This window comes from Giraffa tippelskirchi, chromosome 11, assembly GCF_054371585.1.
Source record: "Giraffa tippelskirchi isolate mGirTip1 chromosome 11, T2T-mGirTip1v1.2.pri, whole genome shotgun sequence".
NCBI lineage: Eukaryota > Metazoa > Chordata > Mammalia > Artiodactyla > Giraffidae > Giraffa > Giraffa tippelskirchi.
This window is the reverse complement of record NC_137285.1, coordinates 146,064,995-146,091,391: the sequence shown is the minus strand read 5'-3', so window position 1 is coordinate 146,091,391 and position 26,397 is coordinate 146,064,995. Positions and strand designations below refer to the sequence as shown.

At 62.4% G+C, this 26,397-nt stretch overlaps 4 protein-coding genes across 50 annotated transcripts in view; 1 reads left to right on the top strand and 3 right to left on the bottom strand.

The window, feature by feature from the left end:
• Positions 1–5,993: 5,993 nt before the first annotated feature.
• LOC145525485 (uncharacterized) lies at positions 5,994–9,375 on the bottom strand. The gene is made up of 7 exons (XM_081538465.1): positions 8,875–9,375; positions 8,527–8,752; positions 7,731–7,956; positions 7,034–7,142; positions 6,729–6,915; positions 6,608–6,647; positions 5,994–6,302 (listed from the first exon to the last, which is right to left on the bottom strand). Exons 3-7 carry the CDS (start codon positions 7,799–7,801, stop codon positions 6,287–6,289), a joined length of 423 nt encoding a protein of 140 aa, XP_081394591.1. The 5' UTR covers positions 7,802–7,956; positions 8,527–8,752; positions 8,875–9,375; the 3' UTR covers positions 5,994–6,286.
• CHRM4 (cholinergic receptor muscarinic 4) lies at positions 9,144–11,923 on the top strand. Its single transcript, XM_081538460.1, has one exon. The coding sequence runs from the start codon at positions 9,144–9,146 to the stop codon at positions 10,590–10,592; it is 1,449 nt and encodes a 482-aa protein (XP_081394586.1). The 3' UTR covers positions 10,593–11,923.
• MDK (midkine) lies at positions 11,884–14,789 on the bottom strand. 4 transcript variants are annotated; one of them, XM_081538461.1, is made up of 6 exons: positions 14,731–14,789; positions 13,419–13,495; positions 13,157–13,324; positions 12,901–13,062; positions 12,518–12,574; positions 11,884–12,236 (listed from the first exon to the last, which is right to left on the bottom strand). In XM_081538461.1, the coding sequence occupies exons 1-6, from the start codon at positions 14,754–14,756 to the stop codon at positions 12,211–12,213; spliced, it is 516 nt and encodes a 171-aa protein (XP_081394587.1). In that variant the 5' UTR covers positions 14,757–14,789; the 3' UTR covers positions 11,884–12,210. The 4 variants fall into 4 exon arrangements, with proteins under 4 accessions (XP_081394587.1, XP_081394588.1, XP_081394589.1 ...); XM_081538462.1 differs by lacking the exon at positions 14,731–14,789 and adding an exon at positions 13,791–13,897; XM_081538463.1 differs by lacking the exon at positions 12,518–12,574.
• A 336-nt stretch (positions 14,790–15,125) lies between these two features.
• Positions 15,126–26,397, bottom strand: part of DGKZ (diacylglycerol kinase zeta) — a 44,787-nt gene continuing 33,515 nt past the window's right edge. For 18 of the 44 annotated variants that reach the window (XM_081538436.1, XM_081538437.1, XM_081538438.1 and 15 more), the window contains 27 exons: positions 26,150–26,206; positions 25,982–26,050; positions 25,126–25,197; positions 24,899–25,015; positions 24,737–24,808; positions 24,352–24,447; positions 24,011–24,093; positions 23,844–23,904; positions 23,648–23,761; positions 23,400–23,540; positions 22,901–22,979; positions 22,656–22,711; positions 22,433–22,495; positions 22,253–22,326; positions 22,053–22,164; positions 21,407–21,606; positions 21,110–21,210; positions 20,942–21,021; positions 20,783–20,852; positions 20,626–20,666; positions 19,989–20,128; positions 17,451–17,482; positions 17,152–17,195; positions 16,591–16,711; positions 16,481–16,514; positions 16,137–16,236; positions 15,126–15,884 (listed from right to left, as the gene is read on the bottom strand). In XM_081538436.1, coding sequence (XP_081394562.1) covers positions 15,768–15,884; positions 16,137–16,236; positions 16,481–16,514; positions 16,591–16,711; positions 17,152–17,195; positions 17,451–17,482; positions 19,989–20,128; positions 20,626–20,666; positions 20,783–20,852; positions 20,942–21,021; positions 21,110–21,210; positions 21,407–21,606; positions 22,053–22,164; positions 22,253–22,326; positions 22,433–22,495; positions 22,656–22,711; positions 22,901–22,979; positions 23,400–23,540; positions 23,648–23,761; positions 23,844–23,904; positions 24,011–24,093; positions 24,352–24,447; positions 24,737–24,808; positions 24,899–25,015; positions 25,126–25,197; positions 25,982–26,050; positions 26,150–26,206 — 2,346 coding nt within the window. In that variant the 3' untranslated portion in view covers positions 15,126–15,767. Of the gene's footprint in view, positions 15,885–16,136; positions 16,252–16,480; positions 16,515–16,590; positions 16,712–17,151; positions 17,237–17,450; positions 17,483–19,988; positions 20,129–20,625; positions 20,667–20,782; positions 20,853–20,941; positions 21,022–21,109; positions 21,256–21,406; positions 21,607–22,052; positions 22,165–22,252; positions 22,327–22,432; positions 22,496–22,655; positions 22,712–22,900; positions 22,980–23,399; positions 23,541–23,647; positions 23,762–23,843; positions 23,905–24,010; positions 24,172–24,351; positions 24,448–24,736; positions 24,809–24,898; positions 25,016–25,125; positions 25,198–25,981; positions 26,051–26,149; positions 26,207–26,397 lie in introns of all 44 variants that reach the window. The other 26 variants (XM_081538430.1, XM_081538431.1, XM_081538432.1 and 23 more) reach the window with 7 other exon arrangements.

The following is a 26,397-nucleotide window of genomic DNA, read 5'->3' as shown; positions in this document are numbered from 1 at the left end:
GAAGCCACTCTGGTAAGGGCTACCACCTCTACTTCACGCTGCATCCGTGTCCCGCCACTGCCTGCTTCTAGGGGCCTGTAAGGTTTGGGGCATCCTTCATGATAACAGGTGGGTAGGTAGGAATGCTGGGAGGTCACTCATCTTGGTTGCTTCCTACTCAGGATGATGGGCCTGGAGTGAAGAAGTCACTGACCGGGAAGCTGGCTCCCCTGCAGTCCTGGAAAGCATGTGTCATGGGTGTCTGGGGTGCCAGGTGTGGTCAGCAGGGAGCTGGGCCTTACCTACAGGTATCCCCCCCGAGATGCCATGCGCTGGGGGCTTGGGTTTCCCTTTGCTTTGTGTCAGGGCAGTGGCCCAGGGGTCTGCTGTGGTCATGGGTCTTGGCCATTGAGTTTTAAACCAGTTAGTGGAAGAAGGATTCTTGTCCCTTCTCTCACAGGGGGGACACGGAGATCAGAGCCACCCCCAGGGCTTTTTGCAGCAACAAGTACTTCTCGAGTAACTTGTGTGTGCTCAACTCTGTCCCAGACACTGTGGGGCATACAGAAGTCTGCTCTGCCCCAGCAGAGATACAACCACAAGATTAAAGCAAATAATACACAACCATGTGAAGAGTTATATGGTGAGGAGCACTAGAATTTCATTTAAAGTATTATTATAGCATGCTCTGGACCCAGAGACACATCAGCTGGCTGTGTGACCTTGGGCCACTTGCCTTTTCTCTTGCTTCACTTTTTCCGGATAGGAGGTAGAGCTTGTTCTCTGCAGCCTCCTTACTTCCAGCTCTAAGAGCACTGGAGTGGCAGGAGGAGGCCTCCTTGAAGAGGTGAGATTTGAGCCGCACATTAAAGGATGGAAGGAGAAGGGCGCCCCCTGCAGTGCCTGCCCTCCACCCAGCCCTCCAGGGGAGGAAGAGTTTCGTGGTCTGAATGGGGGCTCTGAATTTGTTGATTGTAAAGCGTGTGCCGAGGATTCGGTGTTTAGCATCTCAGACCTTACCACAAACCCTCTGCGGGTGGGTACACCCAGACCATACAGCTCACTGGTGGAGCCAGGGTCTGAACCCAGATGGGACCCTGATGTGCTCTGTTACTTTGGGGAAAAGGGGGTATGAAGAGGCCTTGTGGATGAAGTGACCTAAACTCAGTCCTGCCTGGCCTTGCCTCTGTCCTTACTGGCCAAACATGAACCCAGCCCCTATCTGTCGGAGGCCCCTGTCAGCAGCTCCCATCCCCACACCATCCCCTTTCCTTAGAAAGCCCTTGTCTGCATAGGGAGAGCCTCGATGGGCCCCCTTGCTTATGATGATAAGGTTGCAGGGTCAGTGGGGCAGAGCTCAGCAATCCCAACTGGAGATGAGGCAACAGGTTCCCAGCAGTTCTGTGGACCCAAGATGGACTTCCCTCATGGCTCAGTTGGTAAAGAATCCGCCTGCAATGCAGGAGACCTGGGTTCAGTCCCTGGGTTGGGAAGATCCCCTGGAGAAGGGAAAGGCTAGCCACTCCAATATTCTGGCCTGGAGCATTCCAGGGACTGTATAGTCCACGGGGTCGCCAAGAGTCGAACACGACTGAGCGACTTTCAAGATGCCTATGGACCCAGATGGATCAAAGGTAGAGGGTAAAGACTAAACCAGGTCTCCTGGTTCCTGACTCTGCTCTCCACCGTTCACTGTGGGATCTGGGATTGGGGGATGCCCAAGGCCCTACCTACCGCACCGTAGGCATTTTGGAAAAACTGAGGCAGCTTTGCCCGACAGCTTCTGGAATAATTCAAGGGAGTGGTTGGGGGAGACTTTTCTAGTTTCTGCGGCCTCCAGTGGCCTTGCTTGTTTCCTCCTCTGACAGTTCATCCCAACCTGCATGTGCGTGCAAACACACCCTTTCACCCTCCTAGAAGGACCGCCCTCTCCTGGGCCCTAGGAGGGATGTGGAAAAGGGAGACCAGTGTCGACAGGCATCTAATTGTCACGTGAACCAACCAAGCCCGTTTGCTCCTCTGTGAGGTGGGGGCAAGAACAGCAGGGCTTTTTCCACCCTTTGGTTACGAGAATCAGGGGAGACCAGACCGTTCAGGTAAAAGACGATGGCGTCTCACTCTCTCCCAGGCTGCCAGCTGCAGCCCCCGGGTTCAGCACAGAGGGCTCCACACGGTGAGCACCACGGGGCTGGCTCCTGCCTGAGTTCCCGCCCCTCTTCTGGCAGCTCCTGCAGCCTCCTCCGCTGCGGTACGCCCTCCACCTCCCGGCGCCCAGCATACACAGCCCCCCGCCCAACCCTTGGGGGAGGCTGGAGGAGGGGCGGGACTTGAATTGTTTTTCCAAGAAAAGAAACCATCCGTCTTAAGGTTTAATCGGATGTTCGCGCTCCGAGTTTGGGGTGACAAGGCCCGGGCGTTGCGGCGGGTGAGGGACGAGTCGGACTTTGGCCGGCCGCAGGAAGGGCGGTCTCGGGGGAGACCGGAACGCTGGTGCCCGCAGGCCGAGCGGAGCCGCCAAGGTCAGCGCCGAGGTGGCGCTCTCCGAGGTGCTGAAGCCTCCCAGCGCTCATCCCTCGAGCGACCCAACCCGCCCTCCCGCTCGGGGCAGGTAAGGCCCCGAGCCCTAGGGCTCCGGCCCGTGTGGTTCCCGGACACCTCAAGAGACCAGCAGCTCTCTCCCTCGAGGGTCTCGTTCCGGGTTCCACCCCAGGTGACCTTGGGCACTCGGATTTCCCTCACAGGCATCGGAGAGCTTGCCCTCCAGGCTGGATGGGCGGCGCGTCCTGTCCCCGGGGCTGGAGAAAGGGCGCGCACCCGCTCCCCGGCTTGGAGAGCGGGAGCAGGGAGCCTGGCGGCTGGAATGGGGGTCGGGCGGGATTGCGTGCGATGAGCCGGCTCCTCTCTCCCTAGGGACCATCGCCTAGCTTCTCTCTCCAGCGTCTTCCCAGGCCCCGACGGCGCCCCTTCTTCCCTGGCTGCCGGGCGGCCAATACTCCGCCTCCAGGCTCGAAACTGCCTGCCCTCGGCTCTCTGCCTCGACGGAACCGGACGGCAGAAAGCCCACCCCGCTCACCCACCCATAACCGCCTGTTAGGGTCAAACACTCGCGCCCCCGTGGTCCAGCTGCGAGCCGGGCAGTGTGAGGAGAGAGATCCGGGCGGGGCACGAGACCCCCTCCCCGTCCCCGGTGCTTGGTCAGAGCGTGGGCGGGAGCGCAGCCAGACGGGACTGCCAGCTCCCCTCCCAGCCCGCGAGGGGGCGCCGCGTCCCCATGACAACGCGGACACCCCACCCCACCCCACCCCACCCCCAGGCTCCCGGGAGGGCAGCGCCCCCCGCTAAGCCGCGCTGGGGACCGCGGGCGGTGACCCCCCTCCACAGTGCCCGAGAGCCGCCGGCCGGCTCCAGGGAGGGGCGCGCGTAGCAGGGGTCCCCGACGCCCAGGGTGGTGCCCCCCGCGCGTCCCCGTTGGGTGGCCGGCCCGGGGCGGGCGGCGCGGCCCCGCCAGGATTGGCTGCTTCCCCGTGACATCACGCGGCTCGGGGAAAAGTGCGAGCGTGAGCGCGAGTCTCAGCCACAGCGCCGGGAGCTGCGGGCGGAGCAGGGGCCGCCCCTCTGCACCCCGTCCCCGCCCCCGGCCCGCGGCCCGGCCGCGCGCCCCGCCCGCCGGCCCGCGGGGCCACCCCCCAGTCCCGCCGTCTGTCAGGTGCGAGGGGAACGGGGCGGAGGTGTCTGGTAAGTGACTCCGCGGCTGCGCGGGGGCGGGGGACTCGGTGGGCAGAGAAGGACGCGTGGCTCCCGGACCCTCTGAGGCTCCCCGAGGCGGGCCAGACTAGGACAGGGCCCCAGGCCTCTTCGGGGGCGAGCCCGGTGCTGGGAACTGCAAAAAGCCTGAGGGTTGAGGGGCCCGCTGGTAGAAAGGCCCGGAGTGTGGCTCGCAGGCTTCTCCAGGTGCGCCTCCGGGAAGGAATGGACAGGCAGTAGTAGGTCGGGCGGCGGCGGTGGTGGTGATGGTGTGTGTGCCCGCCCGCAGCCCCTCAGGAGCCCGGGGCAGCCGTCGGGGGCGGGACCCCGCACTTCATCCCTCCACTGGCAGCTCTTCGGGGCGCCGGGCGCTGGAGCCCCAAAGAGGCTTTTTCCCGCCCGTCTCCTCGCCACCCGGCGCCGCAAGCCCACTCCAGTCCACGGAGTCCTCCACCAGCGACCTTGAACTCTGATGGAAAACACCCCTGCCCTCTCCTGGTGCCCCTCCCCCCTCCAAGACTCCCCTTCTTTGTCGCTCAGGCTCAGAGACTGGGAGGTCCAGCGCCAAGCCCCGAGCCCCATGGCGGAAGTGTCACGCGCAATGTCGGTGCCAAATCCTGCACCCCTTCTCCCTCCCCTCAACTCCTGAGTCTCCTCTCCTGCCCCAGGGACACAGCAGAGACCACAGCCTTCCCGGAGCCCTAGAGTGAACGCCTAGGAATCGAGGAATCACCCCCCACCCCCGCCTTCACCACCACCGCCCCCTGCCCTGGCGTACAGGGAAGGCGAGCCCATCGCGCCTGGGAAAGGGGGGCTCCAGGACCCAGGAAAGCAAGGTGCCCACGCCCAGAGGCTGCAGGAACTGCGCTGCAGGGAGTTGGGGGAGGGTGGGGCACGGGGGAGCCAGGGCCCCTTCGACCACCAGGGAGTCGTGGAGACATGGTCTCCAGTTGGGCCCAGTAATAATTCCCAACGAGGCCCACCCCAGTCCAGGGCTTGAGAGCCCAGGTGCCCACTCCAGCCGCTGGAGCCGGGCGGTGCCTCTTCGGAGGGGTTCAGGGTTAGGAGTGTGAGATGGGGAAGAGTCTTACACACGCCTTACACAAGCCCCGGCCGGGCCTCCCAGTTACGGAGGTGCTTCTCGCACCCTTCTGCCCCGCAGACTGGGCGCCCTTTGGCGATATCTGCGCAGTGGGCACCCTAAGCAGAACCTGGTGTCCCGCAAGTCAGGTGGAGAGACTCTAGCAGCAACCCCTCGACAAAAGTCTGTCCCATTCCGGGACTCTGGACCTCAACGTTAGGGACGCAGACACCGCGGGGCGCTGGGCTATGACGACGCCCCCAAGTCTGGGGTCTCCCTGGCAACTCAGATTGTAGTTGAGTCTTGTGGTGCAGCCGGGAACCCTTCCCCATACACAGGCGAGAAGCGATCTAGACCTGGGTTCTTAGCCGACCTTCTTCATACTCAGCGGAAGTATGGGCTGAGCCTCCGGGCAGGGGCGGGACCCACAGGACCCACGGTGGGTCCGGCATTTGCTCATGTGCACAAGCTCACAGATACAGGCACACCCGAGCCGTGTGCATTCCCGAGGCCGTGTGCATTCCAGGCACACACAGACATGCACACGCACGTGTCCACACCGCGCGAGCATGCTCACGCGCACACGGCCGCGCTGGTATCCAGGCGTGGCTCAGCGCGCACACACACAGCACATGCAGCCAGCTACTCGCTTCTACTCGCGCTCCCCAGTGATCACACACAAACAGAACTCGCACTCGCCTTCCCGCCCACCCATGCCTCACAGTGTGCCGGCTGGAAGCGGGTGCCCTTAACTTTCCCACCGTGGAACCCCTGGAGGAGCCCAAGGCAGCTCCGGGGCAGTGCCTGGTGAGGGGGCCCCAGTCTCTCCCCTGTGAGGCCCTGCCTAGGACCTCCCCTGCATTCCCAGTCGCTCTTGGAGTTTGGGGGCGATGGGCGAATAGCGGCCACCCGCTCTAGGTCCGGAGCCGCACCCAGGGACCGACATTGCCATCTAGCGGTGCGCACATCCCCGGGCGGCAGCTGCTCCCCTCCCCAGGTTCCCGCGGGCCTGGATCCCAGAGAAGCGCCCCAGCAGAGGCTGCAGCTGGAATGTCTGCGGGTGACCCCCGGAAAGATATTTGGGGCGGGAAGAGGGGAAAGTATTTGTCTAGCCCTGTCTGCAGCTGGCCGCTTCCCCAAGCAGGTCCAGGGCAAAGAAACCCTTGGCCACATGATTGGAGACAAGTTGTTCAGATGGAGACAAGAGATCTGTTTTTCTCTGGGAAAGCTAAGACAGGGAGCCCACAGGGAATGAGAAGAGACCCTACACCTAGGCCTCCCCTGATCCACCCCTGTGCTGTGTGCTCAGTCCTGTCCGCCTCTTTGTGACCCCATGGACTGTAGCCCGCCAGGCTCCTCTGTCCGTCGGGATTCTCCAGGTAAGAATACTGGAGTGGGTTGCTTTTCCTTCTCCAGGGGATCTTCCCAACCTTGGTATCGAACTCCTGTCTCCGGTGTCTCCTGTATTGCAGATGGATTCTTTTAACCACCGAGCCACCTGAGGCGGGGTAGAGCAGAGGCAGGAAAACAAGCTGCTGTTGGAGCACCTTGGGGTTGAGGTGGTTCCCAGGCTCTAATTCTGCCCCCGCCCCTCCTTACACACTGGTGACTTTAGGCAAGTTAATTCACATTATCCTCGCGTGTAAGAAGACACCTCAGTAAGATGAAGACACTTATAGCACCTGCCTTTTTCGGCTGCTGTGAGGATTAAACCCGATAATCTATATAAAAAGCTCAGAGGGATCCCTGAGTCATAGTTCACACTCAATAAACAAGAGCTATTATGTGTTTCCTGTTTGGTACCTCCAGCTCCATTCCGATCTCACTGGCCTGTGTCCGGACCCTGGCGGGGGGTTTGGGGGGGCGGTCTAAGGCGAGGGTTTCCTTGGGGCTGGTGGACGAACCATTCCTGCCCAGCCCTCACCAGCCAGCCAGCGCCATGCCTGTAGAAGGCAGCTTCCCCAGGCGGGGTGCCTCTGCCTCCTGTCTCGCCCAGAAGGTGGTGCCCGAGCTTCTATTTTGGAGTCTGTCAGCATGGTACTTGGTCTTTGCCCTTGACTCTTCTGCCACCTTGGGGGTGGCACCACCCTGCTCTGAGCCTCTCCTGTGAACTAAGGATTTGGGTGTGAGGATTGAAACTGCCAGGCCAGGAGGCTGGGGCTGTGATGGTGGCTGACAAGTTGGGCTTGGAGGGGAGCCCGGGGCAGAGGGCGGGGGTCACCCTGGCACCTGGCTCCAGCCTCCAGTGCACGTTCTTGCTGGAGAGGCAGTTGAGGTGCTGACCCCCGTCGCTGCCAGGAGGGAGGCTGTCCCAGGACAGGCAGCCTCTCTCTCTACTCTGCGAAGGAGACCGGGAGGGGCAGGAAGGCAAGGTGGCTTGTGCATGGCCACCCAGCTAAGACCCTGGGAGCCTGGGCTGCGGGGCGCGGGCTCCTTCCTCCACACCCCGTTTCCTCCGCCTCTCTGTTTCTCTCTCACACACAGACGCACAGAACTACGTATATACGCCAGGGAGCTGCGGGGCTGGCAGGGCTGTGATGGGCCCATGTGCGTGTGTAATGGTGCGCGTGTTGGCGGGTGTGAAGGAGGCTGGGCTGCACGGCTGCCCTGGCAGAGCGCGCTGGGCGTGGGCCTCCCTCACTCGGAGGGAGAGAAGGTGGGGGGATGCGAAGAGGCTTCAGGGAGAGGCCTCATGCTTGGGGGCCTCCGGCTAGGGTGCCCAGTGTGCACTGGTGGGCAAGGGGCACCCTTGGGGGCTGGCCACGGGCACCCCTGCTGCAGCCCCTCTGGGCCACTTGCTCCCCCTTTGGGTTCCCATCGGGCACTGGCCCCTGGGAAGCCCTGCAAGTCTTGCCTCAGCGGATGAGCCCTTTCTTCTGATTCTTCACAGACAGACCCCAGCTACCCTTGCACTGCACCCGCATACCTTGGGGATGGGGCTCCAGGAGGGGCTGCTGCAGGGGCATTGTCCCCTCCTCGTTGAATTTCCAGTTCCATGCCACCTGTTCCGTGATCAGGTCAGGTCACCTCTGGGGCCACTGGCTCCTGTGACTCTTTGGGCCTCCCTCTGCCAGACCCCTTAGCTCTGGGACAGCAACATGAGCTGCAGGAGCTATGGAATCTTGGGCAGGTTATGGCCTCAGTTTCTTCATCTGTTCGTAAGAAATGACGATATCCAAGACTTCCCTGGTAGTCCAATGGTTAAGACTCTGTGCTTCCACTGCAGGGGGTGTGGGTTTGATCCCTGCTTAGGGAACTAAGATCCTGCATGCCGTGCCCCACGACTGACTGATAAACATATAAATAACAGCATCTACTTCCTAGGTTTGTTATGAGGATGAAATGAATGAATACTTACAAAAAGTGTAGAAAGTGCTTGGTAGACAATGCACATTAGCTGGTAGTATCTATTCTTGCCTTTGAACCCAGTGCCTTCTGTAGGGATTAGTGGACAAGTCCCGCCGCAACGTTTGGTTAAGTGACCAAGTTCAAGAGGGAGGGGACATACGTGGACCTAATGCTGATTCGTTTTGATGGATGCAAAAAACCAGCACAATGTTGTAATTATCCTCTAATTAAAAAAATATTTAAAAATCTTAAAAAAAAAAAAAAGAAGTGACAGAGTGAGTGAATGAAGGAATACCTCTGACCTGAGCCACGTGCTGATGTTGGGGACCACTCTTGTCCCCACCCCTCCACCCACATTGGCCTTCTGTCCATACCTTGCACATGCCTCCCAGCCTCAGCTCCGCCATCGCCCTTGCTGAGGCCATTCTCTGCAGCTCTGACTGGCCGTCCCCTCTCTGACTCATTCTCTGTCACTTGCCCTTGTTTTCCTTCTAGCGCTTTTTCATCGCTCACATGTTTGTATGTGCCCCCCAATCGGGATGTGAGCTCTGTGAGAGTGGGGGGTTGCGTGTCTCTCCTTCACGTCTGTAGCCCCAGCGCCTACAACAGCGCTTGCACAGAGTTCAGTTCAGTTCAGTCGCTCAGTCGTGTCCGACTCTTTGCGACCCCATAGACTGCACACGCCAGCCCATCCCTGTCCATCACCAACTCCCGGAGTTTACCCAAACTCATGTCCATTGAGTCAGTGATGCCATCCAACCGTCTCATCCTCTGTCGTCCCCTTGCACGGAGTAGGCACCCAATAATAAACGCCGCGTGAGCGGAGACAGGAGGAAGCGATGGGACGGGGTTCTCTAAGGTTCTGCAGGACGATGTTGCTCCTCTGTCACCTTGACTCCAGGGCACCCAGCTCACGCCTCTCATGCGCTTCCACAGTTCACCCCCTTCCTCTCTTGTTCCAGACACTGTCCGCCCACTGCTGCTAACCAAAATGGCGAACTTCACCCCGATCAATGGCAGCTCGGGCAACCAGTCTGTGCGCCTGGTCACGTCATCCCATAACCGCTATGAGACGGTGGAGATGGTGTTCATCGCCACGGTGACGGGCTCCCTGAGCCTGGTGACGGTCGTGGGCAACATCCTGGTGATGCTGTCCATCAAGGTCAACAGGCAGCTGCAGACGGTCAACAACTACTTCCTCTTCAGCCTAGCGTGTGCCGATCTCATCATAGGCGCTTTCTCCATGAACCTCTACACCGTGTACATCATCAAGGGCTACTGGCCCCTGGGCGCCGTGGTCTGTGACCTGTGGCTGGCCCTGGACTATGTGGTGAGCAATGCCTCTGTCATGAACCTGCTCATCATCAGCTTTGACCGCTACTTCTGCGTCACCAAGCCCCTCACCTACCCGGCCCGGCGCACCACCAAGATGGCGGGCCTCATGATCGCCGCCGCCTGGGTCCTGTCCTTTGTGCTCTGGGCGCCTGCCATCCTGTTCTGGCAGTTTGTGGTGGGCAAGCGGACGGTGCCCGACAACCAGTGCTTCATCCAATTCCTGTCCAACCCCGCGGTGACCTTCGGCACGGCCATCGCCGCCTTCTACCTGCCCGTGGTCATCATGACGGTGCTCTACGTCCACATCTCCCTGGCCAGTCGCAGCCGAGTTCATAAGCACCGGCCTGAAGGCCCGAAGGAGAAGAAGGCCAAGACCCTGGCCTTCCTCAAGAGCCCCCTGATGAAGCAGAGCGTCAAGAAACCGCCGCCCCCGGGAGACGCCGCCGCCGCAGCTCGGGGTGAGCTGCACAACGGGAAGCTCGAGGAGGCCCCGCCCCCCGTGCTGCCGCCCCCGCCACGCCCCGTGGCCGACAAGGACACCTCCAACGAGTCCAGCTCGGGCAGCGCCACCCAAAACACCAAGGAGCGCCCGCCCACGGAGCTGTCAACCACAGAGGCCACCACGCCGGCCACCCCCGCACCCCCCCTCCAGCCACGGACCCTCAACCCGGCCTCCAAATGGTCCAAGATCCAGATTGTGACGAAGCAGACGGGCAACGAGTGTGTGACAGCCATCGAGATCGTGCCTGCCACGCCGGCTGGCATGCGTCCGGCGGCCAACGTGGCCCGGAAGTTTGCCAGCATCGCCCGCAGCCAGGTACGCAAGAAGCGGCAGATGGCGGCCCGGGAGCGCAAGGTGACTCGGACCATCTTCGCCATCCTGCTGGCCTTCATCCTCACCTGGACGCCCTACAACGTCATGGTCTTGGTGAACACCTTCTGCCAGAGCTGCATCCCCGAGACCGTGTGGTCCATCGGCTACTGGCTCTGCTACGTCAACAGCACCATCAACCCGGCCTGCTACGCCCTCTGCAACGCCACCTTCAAAAAGACCTTCCGGCACCTGCTGCTCTGCCAGTATCGGAACATCGGCACTGCCAGGTAGGCAGGCAAGGGTGCCACTGGAGGTGCTGGTGCGTGTGCGGGTGAGCACGTGGCTCGGCTGCTGTCCAGGAGAGATTTGGAGGCACTTCTCAGTGTTCACATTCTCCGAAGAGAACTGAGGTCCCCGAGACCCCGCGAGGCTCAGAAGAGGCTCTGGCTGGATTCCAAGACCAGGTCTCTGCTCAGGCCGAGGAGGATCAGCCCCAGGAAGTGACTGAGCCGGACGGTCTGACCCATCTCTGTTGTCCTGCCTCAGGGAGCTGGGGGGCACTCGCCTACATGGGCACCTTGCCCCACTGTGGCTGGCCACGTGGCTGAAAGAAGGGACATCTGGAGGGGAGCAGAGCCTCCTTTGGGAGGAGCAAGAGAGCCAATGGTTGGGAAAGGAGGCTCAGGAAGGGAATGGAAGGGGAGGGACCCCTATTCTGCTGTAACAGGTGCTTTCTGCCCCCGACACCCCCGCATGTAGGCTCCGCCCCTCCTCCTAAATCCCAGTCCAGGGGCAGAGACTCCCCTTGCTGCAGCTACTCAGCCAGGCTCTGGTTGGGTGGGTGTGGGGTGTGGGCTGACTGGAAGCCAGACAGAGAAGGCTCTGAACACACCCTGTATAGCACGCCCAGGTCACATTCAGGATGGGCCAGTGGGGAGGTCAGGGGTTCACTCAGGAACTGGGGTCCGGCCACCTCCCACCCTAGGCTGAGCTGAGCCGTCCCATCCCTCTGTGGAGTTGTCTCCTTCCCCAAGGAGGGGGCTTGTCCCAGGTCTGTAGTGTGTAGTGAAGGTGCGAGGGGCATTTGCCCTGCCTTCTGCAGAGTATGAGGAATGCTCCGGTGGGTCACCAGGGAGAAACCCCGGGGTGGGGTGGATTTGACCCCCACAGTCTTCCTTGACAGTGTGGGGGGGGGCAGGTGAGGAAGGCAAGCGACCCCCACCTTTCTTCTCTCAATGGATAGAACCTTCTGGATTGGCAGTGGGCTGGACCCAAAGATCTTCACCTGGGGGAAACTGAGATGGGGGAGTCAGTCCTATTGTCCCCTGGGTTCCCTCCCCACCCCTGGCCTGGTCCCTGGAGAAACAGGACTGAAGGGCTCAGGGGACTTGATTGGGGGCAGCCTTCCAGGGGTCAATAGGGGCCCCTGGAAGAAATTTTCATAACCGTTCTTTCTCCATGAGCTCTGGGGGGCACTCACCGCCAAGCCCCCAAACCCCCAAAAGCCACCGTTCCCTCCAGCCCTCTCTCTCCATTCTCCCACCTCCAACAAATCACCACAGCAAACTCCCTGGGAAGGGGCTTTTATATATTAAAAGAAAAGCTTTTATTGGGAACAAAAAGATATTTATTTTATTTATTTCTTAGTAATGGCATCCAGTTGGGGGGAAAAGAAAAGTAGGTACAGGGGAATCAAATCCCTTTGGGGGCTCAAGCTGCCCAAGTCCCTTGTCCCTCCCCACTTTGGGCACTTGGGGTGATGTGGGCAAGCGAAAGGGAAGAAGCAGGGCATGATTGATAAAGCTAACAAGGAGGCAGAAGGCACTGGTGGGTAACATCTTGAGCCTGTGGAGGGAGGGCGTGGGCCGGGCCTCCATTTGAGGGGCTCCTTGGCATCCGGGCCTGGCCGCTAGTCCTTTTCCTTCCCTTTCTTGGCTGTAAAACAAGAAACACTGCATTAGTAGGGTTTGGGGGACCCAGTGGAGACCCCCAACCCCCTTCGCTGCAGCACGCACGTTACAGAAAACAAAATTCTGCCCCCTGGTGGTTCTCCATCAGCCCGCCTGGAAGCCCCTGGGCCAGGGCAGCCATTATGATGCCCTGGGACGTTCCTCACTCCCCCAGCTTAGACTGCCGCTGGGAAATCAGAAAACCTCCCGGTTCCCGGTCTCAGTCCTAGTCCCAGCAGCCCTGGAACACAGCCTCAGTTCCCTCACCTGAGAAGTGGGCATATGCCCCTCTGCCTGGTTGGCTGCCGGGAGTCAGGAAGGAAGCTAAGGGAGAGAGGAAGTAAGGAAGTCCCTTCCTTCCCAGCTAGAAACTGCCCCCACCTGCAGGGATATGACAAAGCCGGGCCCTTCCAGGCCCACTGCCATGGATCCTAAGCCAAAGGCTCCAACAGAACCACTGACTTGGTCCTTACTTGAGCCAGGGTTTCAACCTCCCGAACTCCATCTGCAGAGCCCTCAGTACCACCCACCTAAGATATCTCTGCCTATAGAAAGACTGTACACATCAAGAAGTCACTGGCGCCACTGCCTTCACGGGTGGGGGCCGCCACCTGTGACAACCCCATCCCTACCCACCCCCCCTCCCTAACCTTTGGCCTTGGCTTTGGTCTTGGGGCTGCAGGGCTTGGTCACTCGGATGGTCTCCTGGCACTGGGCATTGTACCGCGCCTTCTTCAGGGTCCCTTGGCGGGCTTTGGTGCCTGTGCCCCCATCACACGCCCCCCAGGTCTCAAACTTGTACTTGCAGTCGGCTGGCGGGAGAGCGGGGGGTCAGAGCTGGGCAGCCTCTGAAGGGGCCCTTGAAGCTGGGCCCCCTGCCTACCCTCCGCGGGCACTCCGCCTCACCTCCAAACTCCTTCTTCCAGTTGCAGGGCACCCGGCACCGGATGCGCTGCGTCTGGGCCCCGCAGGTGCCCTCGCGGAATCCCACGCCGCAATCCTTGCTGCTGGGGGTGCAGGGCCCCCAGGTCCACTCGGCACACTCGCTCCCCGGGGCTCCCTTCTTCACTTTGTCTGCAACGCAGGGGAACAGGGCTCAGGACGCGGACTAGGACTCACTGTTCCTGGGGTCCGGCCCTCCTTCAGGCCCCCGCCCGCGCCGTATCACCTTTCTTTTTGGCCACCGCGGAGGTGAGCGCCAGCAGGGCGAGGAGGGCGAGGAGGAGGAAGCTTTGGCGCTGCATCCTGAGGGGAGAGCACGGGTCAGAGTCCCCCCCGGGGGCCGCAGGCGTGGACCACCCCCCTTCTTTGCCCCAGTTCCCAGGCCAGGCCCAAAGGGTCGGGCTGCTATTGCGGTGGCGGCGGACTTGGGGGGGCTGGCCCCTCGCCGCCAGCCCGGGCGCACAGCGGGACTAATTTCCCCGGGGGCCTCCTGGAGCCCGGAACGCAGCTCAGACCCCCTCCCCGCCTCCGGACCCCAGATGGGCAGCGGCTGCGGGCCCGAAGCCGCCGCGCGGCCTCCGGGGCCCCGCACGCTCACTCGCTCGCTGCCCGTGCGCACGGCTTCGCTCCCTCCCGCGCCGGGCCGTCCCGCTCCGGCCGCTGCGGCCCCTTTTGTCTCCAGAACCGGTCTGAGCCGGTCACATGGGCCCCCGCCCCCTCCCCCCCCACCGAGGAAGGACCTGCCCCGCCCCCTCCCCTCAAACCCGCGCCGCCCCCCGACCCCGGCGTCCCCGCCTCCCCTCCCTCCCCGCGCCCCTACCCCCCTCTTCCCGCCGCTCGCCCCACACCCTCGCCTCACCCGGCCTCTGCCCTCCGCTCTCAGACGCCCGGCTCTCCTGGGCCCCCCATCCTCCGATCCCGGGCTCTCCCGGCCCCGGGCCTCCGTCTGGTCCCCGCACCCCATTCCGTATACCCCAATCTGGCGCTCCCTCGGCCCCAGTCCCGGTTTGCCGTCCCCTTTTCCCTCTGGACGCCCGCTTCCCTCCAGGGCCACGGAGCCTTAGGTGGAGACCAGGAGGGGGTACGGAGCCCCGGGTGTGTCACAGGTCCCGGCGTGGGGCCCAAGTTCGAGCCGGTGTGCGGCTCTGTTCGCCGAGCCCCGGGTGGGTGCAGTGATGAACCCCGTCGAGTCCCCCCTCCACCTCCCAGGACCCGCTAGACTCTCAGCGCCCCTTAGATGCTGGGGAAGGAGCACCAGCCCCCGCCTCGGATCGCTTCACCAAGTGTGCAGGGAGATGCTCTGCCCCGTGTTGCGGTGGGGCTCGCAGGGGAACCCCAGAAGAGCGCACGGGTTGGGGGGGGCGGGGCTCGGAGGCCGTCGCGCTTTTCTCGGAGCGCAGGTTGAAGGGGACGCGCGGGGGGCGGGGGGAGTTGAGGAAGGAGGAGCCCGCAGGCCGGGGTTTGGTTAAGACTTAAGAGCGGACAGGAGCCGTCTGAGAAGTTCCAGATCCGGCCCTGCAGCGGCTGCAAATGCCCACCCTTTGTGAGCCGGGACCTCGGGCATCGCCTCTTCAGGTCCCCGTAGGAGCCGGAGCGGTGGAGGCCAGGGGGAGGGGGCTTGCCTAGCCACAGGGCAACCGGGCCCAAGAAACCAGGCCTGGCCCCTGCCCCACCTCTTTCACTTTCATTGTTATTGTCCCAGCGGGAAGCGGGAAGCAGGAGGAAATCGGCTCCTCCCCCGGCCCCTGCGAGCCCAGCTGCCAGGCCGAGGTCAGGTCCCGGGCAGGCCTTCAGACCCCACCCCCGAACGGGAATCAGGACCCCCTGAAATGGGTCTGCGTTCACGGCGTCCAATCCCCTACCCTGCGGATAACCCAGCAGATCCCACTGCTTCAGGAAGACCCCCCCCCAAAAAAAAAAGCAAAGCAGAAAGGAAAAAAAAAATACACTTTACTGAGTCACACCCAGCTGTAAACATGTCACCATGAGTGCCCCATCCCAACCCCCAGGCCACAGAGTCGGAGGTGAAATGACTGGGTTTGGGAGGAGGGTCACAGGGTAGGTGCTAAGCAGGGGACGGGCAGGCAGATGCAGCAGAAGACCCCTGGTGGGTGGGGGGTCAGGGCAGGAGAGGGGGCTGCGCTCCCAGGAGCCTCAGGGTGACAGTCCCAAAGGGCTGGGAGGCTTAAGAAGCCTCTTCCTAGGGGCTTCCTCACGGGGCCTCAAGGCCCTCCCGGCTGCGGCCCCTGAACTCCAGGGCCCCCATGGCAGGAAAGTGAGGGCTGCCCCCAATGCCATCCCCCCTCACCCCCAGGCCTGCCCAGCCCAGTCCAGTTTCCTGGTCCCCTGTGAGCCTCCCTCCGGGTTAGGCTGCGGCCTCAGGGGACAGGGTGAGACCCCCCCCCCCAGCTCCTTAGAGTCCAGCCCTAGGTCTGGGCAGCTCCTCAGGGAGCAGCATGGGGCTTCTTCCCCAGGGCCCGGGTCCCTCTGTGGCCATCTGACTGGAATGTGGCAGTGAGGTGGCCAGGAAGGGGCTGGCTGGCCAGCCTGGCCCCCTGCTGCTTGGGCGGGGGCCTCACACCGCCGTCTCCTGGTCCTCCCGCTGGATCATCTGGTAATGCTGCCGGTTCTCCAGGTACGCGGCCAGTTCCGTGTCCTGAGCCTTCTCAGCCCTCTGCCGGGGAGTGTCGCCCTGGATGGGGGCAGGGGGGGTAGCTGCCGTCACCTCAGGAGCCTGTTGGCCCCAACAGACAAGGAAGACGGTGCTTTGCTGGGGAGGAGCAGCCTTCTGCTGGCTCATGCTTGGGTCCGGGCTGTGCTGAAAGCCAGCTCTGAATCCCCTGAGGCAGCCCTCCCCTGGACCCCCTCCCAAGGGTGGAGTTTGGGGAAGGGTGGCTCTGTGTCTGCGCAGATTCCTCTGTGCCCGCCCAGCTCCTCTGCTCACCTGCTGGTCGGTCTTCATGAGCGAGGCCCCGGCCTCCACGATGTAGTGGCAGATGGTGCGCTGGCCCAGGGCCGCTGCCTGGTGCAGGCAGGTCTCCCCGCTGGGGGAACAGGGGCTGGCTGTGGACCCCATCCAGTCCTCTGGGCCCTCCTGTCTCCGCAGGGGCCATCAGAAGGGGCAGCAAGTGTGGGGTCCTGGGGCAAGGGGCGGGGTGGGTGGCCCAGAGGGCCACAGATGTGGCCAGGAACGGTTTTATGGGCTCTGACAGGATCTACATGGAAGGGCTAGATGAAGCCTGGGTGGTTTCCAGGGTAACTGGGGTCCTGCCCTGCCCAGATACTCACTTTTCCTCCACGGCATCAAGGATCTCAGTGGGCGCTGGAGGAGAGGGAGGGGGAGGTCAGAGAGGCCCAGCAGCCTCTCCCTGGCCCTGGGGCCCCGGGGCCCAGCTCACCATGGTCCAGCAGGTAGCGGACCACTTCCTTGCTGCCGGTGCTGACCGCGTGGTGCAGGAGTGTGCGGCTCCGCTCGTCACGGTGCATGAGGTCGCCCCCAGCTCGGTGCAGCTCCTGGAGCTGGGGGCAGGAGGCAGGGCAAGGCTGGGGCGCCTCGAGACCACCCTCCTTCCAACCACAGAAACGCCCCTCCAACTCATGCAGGCCCCAGGCTCCCTAGAGGTCTCCAGAGGTCTTTTGGGAGTGCAAGGGAGAGACATTGGGCATCTCTCATCCCAGGTGCCCTTGGACTCCCTGGGAGCCTTGAAGCCCGTGGTTCTTCTAAGACTTGCTCCTTTCTGAGCACTGGGGACAGACGGACTGAGCTAGGAAACTCCTATGGAGGGACAATGACTGTGGGTGGGGCAGGGCAGATTGGGACAATCACATGGAGACACCCCCTCCACAGAGGGCCAGATGACTGCATCTCGACCGAGCAGCTCCTGGCCCAGCCAGAGGCCCCACTCCCCAGGCCCCGCTGGGGCTGCCAAGGGGAAGAAGCTGGAGCCTGGCACTAGTACCTTACAGAAATCGTTCCTCTTGGCAGCCTCGATGAGCTCTTCACCTGCTCGGAACACCAGCCTGTTACACTCTGGCATGGGAGGCCTTGGCTTGCGACAGTGCATGAACACGTGTGTGATGTATTATTGTGCAAAGTGGGCCTGAGGGGCTCGTGTGCTGAGGGCTGTGGCACACGTGACTGTATCATGTTGGTGTGAGGCTGTGTATGGGCTCCACCTGGCCCCGCCCCACCCTACCCCACTGAGCCTGGGTCCTCTGACCAGGGAGAAAGCAGGGGCCCTGCAGGGAGAGGCCTCACCTGTAGGGGGCGCAGCGTTCCCTGGCAGTGACCTGCAAACAGAGCAGATGTGACGGGGTGACATGAGATGTGACAGGATGAGATGTGACGGGTGACATGAGGTGTGATGGGGTGGCATCATGAGATGACAGGGTGACATGAGATGTGACAGGATGAGATGTGACGGGTGACATGAGGTGTGACAGTGACTTGAGGTGACATGAGATATGGCAGAGTGACATAAGATGTGACAAGGTGACATGAAATGGCAGGGTGACATGAGATGTGACAGTGACAGGGTGAGATGTGATGGGTGACATCACGAGATGACAGGGTGACATGAGATGCAACCGGATGAGATGTGACAGGGTGACAGGATGAGATGTGACAGGGTGACAGGATGAGATGTGACAGGGTGACAGGGTGAGATGTGATGGGTGACATCACGAGATGACAGGGTGACATGAGATGCAACCGGATGAGATGTGACAGGGTGACAGGATGAGATGTGACAGGGTGACAGGATGAGATGTGACAGGGTGACAGGGTGAGATGTGATGGGTGACATCACGAGATGACAGGGTGACATGAGATGCAACCGGATGAGATGTGACAGGGTGACAGGATGAGATGTGACAGGGTGACAGGATGAGATGTGACAGGATGAGATGTGACAGGATGAGATGTGACAGGTGACATGAGGTGTGACGGGGTGACAGGATGAGATGTGACAGGGTGAGATGTGACAGGATGAGATGTGACAGGGTGACATGATGAGATGTGATGGGTGACATGTGACAGCATGACAGGATGAGATGTGACAGGATGAGATGTGACAGGATGAGATGTGACGGGTGACATGAGGTGTGACGGGGTGACAGGATGAGACGTGACAGGATGAGATGTGACGGGTGACATGAGGTGTGACGGGGTGACAGGATGAGATGTGACAGGATGAGATGTGACGGGTGACATGAGGTGTGACAGTGACTTGAGGTGACATGAGATATGGCAGAGTGACATAAGATGTGACAAGGTGACATGAAATGGCAGGGTGACATGAGATGTGACAGTGACAGGGTGAGATGTGATGGGTGACATCACGAGATGACAGGGTGACATGAGATGCAACCGGATGAGATGTGACAGGGTGACAGGATGAGATGTGACAGGGTGACAGGATGAGATGTGACAGGGTGACAGGGTGAGATGTGATGGGTGACATCACGAGATGACAGGGTGACATGAGATGCAACCGGATGAGATGTGACAGGGTGACAGGATGAGATGTGACAGGGTGACAGGATGAGATGTGACAGGGTGACAGGGTGAGATGTGATGGGTGACATCACGAGATGACAGGGTGACATGAGATGCAACCGGATGAGATGTGACAGGGTGACAGGATGAGATGTGACAGGGTGACAGGATGAGATGTGACAGGATGAGATGTGACAGGATGAGATGTGACAGGTGACATGAGGTGTGACGGGGTGACAGGATGAGATGTGACAGGGTGAGATGTGACAGGATGAGATGTGACAGGGTGACATGATGAGATGTGATGGGTGACATGTGACAGCATGACAGGATGAGATGTGACAGGATGAGATGTGACAGGATGAGATGTGACGGGTGACATGAGGTGTGACGGGGTGACAGGATGAGACGTGACAGGATGAGATGTGACGGGTGACATGAGGTGTGACGGGGTGACAGGATGAGATGTGACAGGATGAGATGTGACGGGTGACATGAGGTGTGACAGTGACTTGAGGTGACATGAGATATGGCAGAGTGACATAAGATGTGACAAGGTGACATGAAATGGCAGGGTGACATGAGATGTGACAGTGACAGGGTGAGGTGTGACAGGGTGACATGGCTACAGCACAGGCCCAGCTTGTTGCCCTCCCCAGCCCCAACCTGGGGCGCCCTTGGTTCATTCAACAGTTTATTGAGTGCCTCCTGCATGTCAAGTGCTGTTCTGGGCACCAGCAACACAGCCCTGAACAAGACAGGTGAACTTGCTCTCAGGGAGCTTACATTCCAGTCAGAGACAAAGTCAGACGAGTAAACAAAGTTCTGGAAGAGCAGGAAGGGTAAAGAACAGGAGACTGGGCGGTGTGACTGAACAGCGGCTTCAGGGGGGCTCCCGAGAGACTGCCGAGAAGGCACACCCAGGCTGAGACGTGAGTGGAGGGTGAAGATCGGGGAAGCAAGGACAAGTCCGGAGGAAGGCACACGAGGCAGCCAAGAACGGACGGGTGAGCGGGGCTGCACCGCGGTGGTGGAGGAGGGCGCCCTGCACAGGGTGAAGCGAGCAGGAGCAGGGCAGGGCACGTGCCCACGGGGCGCTGGGGGAGAGCAGGGGGCCAGGGGGCTGCGGTGCACTCAGACGAGGGTGGGGGCGGCCGGGGAGGGAGCCCAGGTCTCTGGCCACCGCAGCGGGGTGGGTGGTGGACGGTGGGGCAGAGGGCTCACGGCCTGCCGTGGCTGGGGAGGAGGTTCAGTTGGCTGCCTTTTGGGGGGGAGGGTTGGCTGAGGCTCGGGACTCACCGGGATGTGGGGGAGCAGGGCGACGTGGGGAGAGGGGACGTGGGGGTGGGGAGGTCAGGCCGGGCAGATGCCCCCAGCAGCTCAGGGTCCAGGATATAAATCTCGTCTTGCGCGATCTCGGTCACGTAGTTGAGGTGTTCCTACGGGGTTGGGGGGGAAGGTCGGGCCGAGGGTCAGGGCCCTGCAGGGTGGCCGATGGGGGGCGCAGGGGGGCGCCAGGCCAGCAGACCTGGAGAAGCTGCGGCCATGAGGTGGAGCACTGTCGGGGCAACCAGGCCTGTGGCCCTGCCAGCCCCCACCCCACCCCACCCCCTCCTCTTCCTTCCTGCCCCGGAGCCCCTGATCTCCGCACAGGGGGCCCACCAGCTTGCAGCCCCTTCCCATGGCTAAGCCTTTACCGGGTGCCCTGGCCTCTGACCAGAAGCACCTTTCCTTCCGTATGTGACTGGAAGACGCCTGTGCTTTGAGGCTCCCCCATAACCTAACCCAGCAAGCCCTGGTCTCCACCATCAGCACCGTCCCTGTGCACTGCCCACTGGCAGACACGGGTGTGCCCGGCCGTGCAGGGCAGCCAAGCAGGATGGGTGACATGGGGGCCCGGAGCCAGCGGTTTTCGGAGCAGACCTCGAGTGCTTACCTGGGCCCTGTCGATTCTGTAGAAGCGGCTGGCAGTGGTGGCTGTGGGGAGAGGGCTGGCTGAGGAAGGTGGCCCCCTGTCCAGGCCCGGGTCTCCTGCCATCCCACCCAGGACTGCCAAGGGAGGGGGCGGGACCCGGCCCTTTGGGGCCACTCACCATCGAGGAAGCACCACTTGGGGGACAGTTTCTGGCACATCGGGGACTTGGCTCCAGCACCTTCGGGTTCCTGGCAAGAGAGGCAGAGGCCGGGGCTGGAGGCCACCAGAACCTGGGCCAGCGGGGGCCCCGCGGGCAGGCCTTGGCCCCACCCCTCACCTGCCGGAGCCTCTCAATGTGGGCGCGGCACAGCTCCAGGTCGCTGTCTCCCGGAACCACCACGGTGCCCAGCGGCACGGCTGGAGGATGGGGCGGCTGTCAGCAGCCGGCTGCACCCCAGCCCGGGCCCCACTCCTCAGCGCCCCCCCCGCCCTGCCCGCCACTCACAAGCCTCTTTGAGCTGCTCCTTGTCATAGTGCAGGGCCTCGTAGTCGTGCATGCTGACCCTGCTCACCTGGACTCGCAGCTGCTCCGGCACCGGCTGCTGGCTGCAGGCAGCGCGACCACACGGCTCGGCAAGGGCCCTGCCCGAGCTGCCAGTCCCCCCAGGCATCACACCACGTACCGCCCCCCGCCCCAGCCGCCCGGTGGACTGTCAGCCTCCTTCCCAGAGGTGGGAACCGAGGCTGGGGAGGGGCAGAGGCTCTGGGGCCCAGGGCATGTGGGCGGGGTGGGGGGACATACTCGCTGTGCAGGGGGGCGGCGCTCCGCCGCTTGGCCTTCTGCACCATGGTGGCCTGGTTGCGCAGGGCGATGCGGATGCGGGAGGCGGCGAGCTTGCAGGGCTCGCCGTCCACCTGCACCGGGATGGCTTTGCACGTGGTGAGCAGCACCTCTCGGCACTGCGTCAGCCGCTCGCCATGCCCGCCCACCTGCAGCGCGGCCTGTGGGCACAGGAGGCTCAGGGTCAGGGGGCGGCAGGACCCCAGGCTTTTCCCGGGGATGCTCTGGCGGGAGAACAAAGTGAGTGACCCCCTACCCAACGGAGAGCAGAGGAGGGTGAGACCCCAGCCAGAGAAAGGAGGTGAGGGTGAATTCTCCCGTCCAGGCCAGTGAAGAGGAATTTGGTGACCCCCTTCCATTATTTATTTTTTTTTGTATTTATCTGGCTGCTTCGGGTCTCAGTTTTGTCACGCAGGCTTAGCTGCCCTGAGGCATGTGGGATCTTGGGTCCCCCAAAAGGGATCAAACTCATGTCCCCTGCATTGCAAGGGAGATTCTTAACCACTGGACCACCAGGGAAGGCGCCCCTTCCATCTTGGGGCCGGGGCCAGGGCCAGGGGCAAGGGAGGCCTGGGGCTCCAGGTGGGCCCCATGCTGGCTTACTCACCAGGGAGGTCATGGTAAAGCCGATGACCTCGAGGTAGCCGTCGTCGTGCCGCTGGGGCTCAAAGTCATGGTGCTCCCCAGGGTGGCCCCAGGGCATGGTGCCCGCGCAGTACCTGGAGGGGAGGGCACCACAACAGGCTTCAGAGGATGGGCGTGCAGGACAGCGGCAGCAGGGCCCACCCAGCGCCCTCCCCTCCTCACCTGGGGATGTTCAGGAAAACAATGCACTGGGGTTTCAGGTCCTGAATCTTGGGGGTCAGGTCAGTCCCATCACACTGGAGGCAGGAACGGGCAGGGGGGTGTGGGTTGAGGGCATATGTACCCCGGGGGTCTCCCTCCCGCTGGACCCACCCACCCTGCCTGCAGGCACAGCCTGCTCACCACCACGCGGATGTGCTTGGCCAAGTCCTTGGAGCTGCCCATCAGGAAGTCGGAGAAGGCTGTCTGTGGGAGACAGAGGGCGTCACCATCTGGTAACAGGGCATGTCCTTCCCGCTGCCGTACAGGGGTCCTGAGGCCTGGTGGACACGGGTGGGTGGGGGCATGGGTGGGAGAACAGGTGGGCGTGGGAACGGTGGGGCGTGGCGGCAGGCCCCAGACTCACCCCGGCGTAGAACATCTTATTCCGAAAGCGGCTGTTGAACTTCTCCGGGTTGGCCTCTGGGTGGTGACAAGAAATAGGGGACAGTCAGCTGCTCTGAGCCTGCTGGGGCTTTCCAAGCTGGGCTCGGGCGGGAGGGCTGACGATGAATGCCTTGTATGGCAGGGGCGAGGTCTGGCCGTCTCGGGGCCCCTCCTGGGTTCCCCCACAACCACCACCCGCGGCCTCTTCAGCAAAGACGTGCCCACCTCGAGACTCGTGGAACTCCAGGGTGACGTGGGCGTCAAAGCCCAGGCTGAAGTAGTTGTTGAAAACATCCAGAGGCAGCTGGAGGAGGGCCAAGGGACAGGCATGAGGGGCTCCCGCACGCTCTCCGCCCCTCCCCACAGCCACCTCTGCAGAAAGGGGGCCTTGGCCCGGCCTCCTCAGCTCCCGGGGAGCCCCGCCGAGCGCCTGCACACCAAAGTGGCCTGTGCCCGCAGGCTTCTCTTCCCAGGCCTCACACCCCCCATGACCCTCCTCCCTGACGGGCCTCAAGCGCGCCAGGACCTGGTTCTGTTCGCTGCTGAGAACCAGTGGTGCCTGGCTGTAGCAGGTGCTCAGACAGCACGTGTCGAGAGGCTGAGTGAGAACTCTCTCGTGAGCAGAGGACCACCATTCCCTCTTCCCGAGGAGAGGCCGAAGTCTGGTGACATGATGACTTGCCCCAGATCCCAGACACCCCCGGCACCCCCTCGGCTGACCCACCCGGTCGGTGGCCCCCTCGTCTCGCTCCTCGGGGCCTGCCTCAGGGTTGGGCTCCGCACGGAGGTCCCAGCGGTCCAGCTGCACCACGTTGCCCTCCTCCACGTGGGACAGGATCTTGGACACAGGCTCGTCAGTGTAGCCCTGGGCAGAGGGGTGGGGAGGCAGGTGGGAACTGAGCTCCTCCAGGGTCTGGGCCTCCACTGGCACCCCGCCCACCCTGGCCCCCTGCCCCGTCCGTGGGCGCTCACCCCGCCCCAGTTGAGGGTGCGAGCCAAGTCATTGCCAGTGCCCAGGGGCAGGATGGCGACCGGCGGTGGCGGCTTCAAGCGCAGCTGGTCCAGGGTAGAGAGGATCCAGCCAACCTGGAGCGGGCAGGGCAGAGGAGGCCAGGTCAGAGCTGGCGGCCCGGGCCCGGCCCATCCCAGGAGGGGCAGGAGTACTCACCGTGCCGTCGCCCCCGCAGGCCAGGATCCGCAGGTTGTGCACCCGGCGGTACATCTCCAGCCTGGGGTCAGAGGACGGGAACGGGGTCAGGGTCTGTGAGCTGCACCCCGAGAGAGCGCCAGGCCAGCCCTCGCCACGGTCCCCACAGAGCCCTGGCAGGTACTTACGCCTCCCTGGGTCCTCCCTGGCTCAGGTCAAAGACTTGCCGGGGATTCAGATACCAGAGGAAGGACTGTATGATCTTGGCGCCCTGCGGGAGACCAGGAGCCGACAGGGCAAGAGGGGAGGCAGTCAGGGGTGGTGGGCTGAGGTGGGGAGAAGTGCGTGGCTGTGGGAACCAGGAGGAGGCAAGAGGCGGAGACAGAAGGGGATTTTCTCAGCATCCCTGGGAAAGAGGGATGGGGCAGAAGCCGACCTGGGGACCTGGGAACACCTGCTGGGGGGAGGGGCTGAGCTTGACCCCACCCCTCCCCCAAGGCTCTCAGAGGAGATGGGAAACTGTGCGTACCTGGTTGCCCCCACTCTTGGGGTTCACAAAGACCAGCAGGGGCTTCATGAGGGGGGACGGGGTGGGCCTGATGATGAAGGGTCTCCAGCGGCCCTCCTTGGAGACAGAGAGAGCCCATAAGGCTGGTTCCTGCTCTGGTGGACCCTCACCCTGTCTTCCGTGCCCCAGGTGCCCCTGTGAGTATCACTGCAGGGTCAGACCTCACAGTGGGCCTGGCCCCAGAGGAGGACCTGACCTCGCACCCTGCTCGGGGGCCCCAGAGCCCAGACTGACCCACCGACGGCCAAGCTGGCAGCATCATCAGCCCCGGGGGGGCTCAGTGTCCCAAGAAACAGGCCCCCCTCTTCTGTTCCCCTCCGGCTGCCCGCCCGGCCCCAGGTCTGACCTCAGGCCCTTTCTTGCTCGACTTCCTCTTGAAGGATGCTCTCTTTTTCTTCTTGCTGGCTTTGAGGGTGTTCTGCGAGGGAAGGGGTGTGGCTGACAAGGTGGTTGGGGCTAGGGTGGCTGGCAGACCCCAGGGGTCGAGGGGGTCGCAGGCGGGACTCACCTGGGGCCTACGGGCCCGGAGTATCCAGGTGGGGGGGATGACCACGGCGGCATGGACCCCCAGGGAGCATGGCTCCTCGATCTGCTGCAGCATGAAGCAGGACACCTTGCTGTGGTACTGAAGGGGGCAGGGGGCGGAGGCAGGGCTGAGCTGGGCGCGGCCAAGACCTGCAGCCCCCACCTCGCGCAGCCCCAGGGGCAGCCTGCCGGCAGAGGAGCAGCACTCACTGCTTGCTTGCACCAGGAGCAGCTGATGGCCACGATCTCTTTGCTGTGGAAGGTGAACTTCTGCTGGAAGCCCTGGGGTGCAGAGGGTGGTGAGGGCCCCTGGGGCTGGGCCCAGAGCAGCAGGCCCAGCCCCTTCCCGCCGCCATTGTCTCTCTGCCCAGAGCAACTGAGCACTTTTTTTTCTTTAAAAGAAAAGAACTATAAAAGGAGTCCCTAGAGTCATGGAGCTGAGCCAGGTTGGGTCTCTGAAGTTAACTGCACCGTCTGCTGGAAAGGGGTCCATAGATAACTCCTGCCTAACTCCAGTCCCTCCTTCCCAACCTAGGCTCTCAAAGTTCTGTGCAGTAACCATCAGTCATTCCCTGTTTGTCCTACACAGGTTTATCGCAGGGCCTACTGTGCCTGACGTGCTGGACACTCAGGGTGGACGGAAGGAGGAGGGACAAGGCCCCTAGACCTCTCAGAGCCTGAACTTACTGAGGGTGGGGGACGGGGGGGACAAGACAGGTCAGTGAAGCCTGGGCCACTGTGGGCCGTGCTCGGGAAGGCCCCTGCAGCCTGGAGGACAGGGCCTTGTGTTGGGCACCCGGAAGGCCCTCCACATGTGTCGGCTGAGCTAGCGAGGGAGAAAGCCTCCAAGCTTCTCGAAGGGCTTGCTCACAACTTCCGAGCGGTCCAGACACACTGCTCTTGGAGGAGGAGGCTTTCCTCCCTGCTCTCCTGCTCTGCCCAGGGACCTGGGGGTTCTGGGACTGAGCAGGCATGGCAGCCAGAGAGAGTGGTCCCGGGACTCTGTCTGCGGTCAATGACGGATGGGCCGCCGGGACCAGGCCCGACTTGCTCGGGCGGGCCTCACCTTCCCGCAGTGCCGACACTTGCCATCCTGGCGTCGTCGGTGGACCCAGTGGTGCCGCACGAAGGTTGGCTGGCAGAGGAGAGAAGCGGCACTGTAGTGAGTGAGGGGCGGAAGCCTGGGGACACTCTGGAGGCACTGCCGAGGGGCCCTAACTACGCGGGCACTTACCTCACGGACGTTCCTGGAGCCCGATTCACGGAAGGATGGCTTACAGCGGAAATTTATCTGTAAAACACGCAGTGACCACCAAAACATCAGAACCTCCCTTCGTGGGGTCAGGCACGGGGCCACCCCCTTCGGAAAGTGTCACTCGGAGGCATCCTCCCAAAGGAGGGAGAGGCCCTGGCATTCTGGGAGCCCTGAGAGCGCCAGACATCTCTTCTCAGAAGCCCTCCAGCATCCCTCCTCCTCTCCAC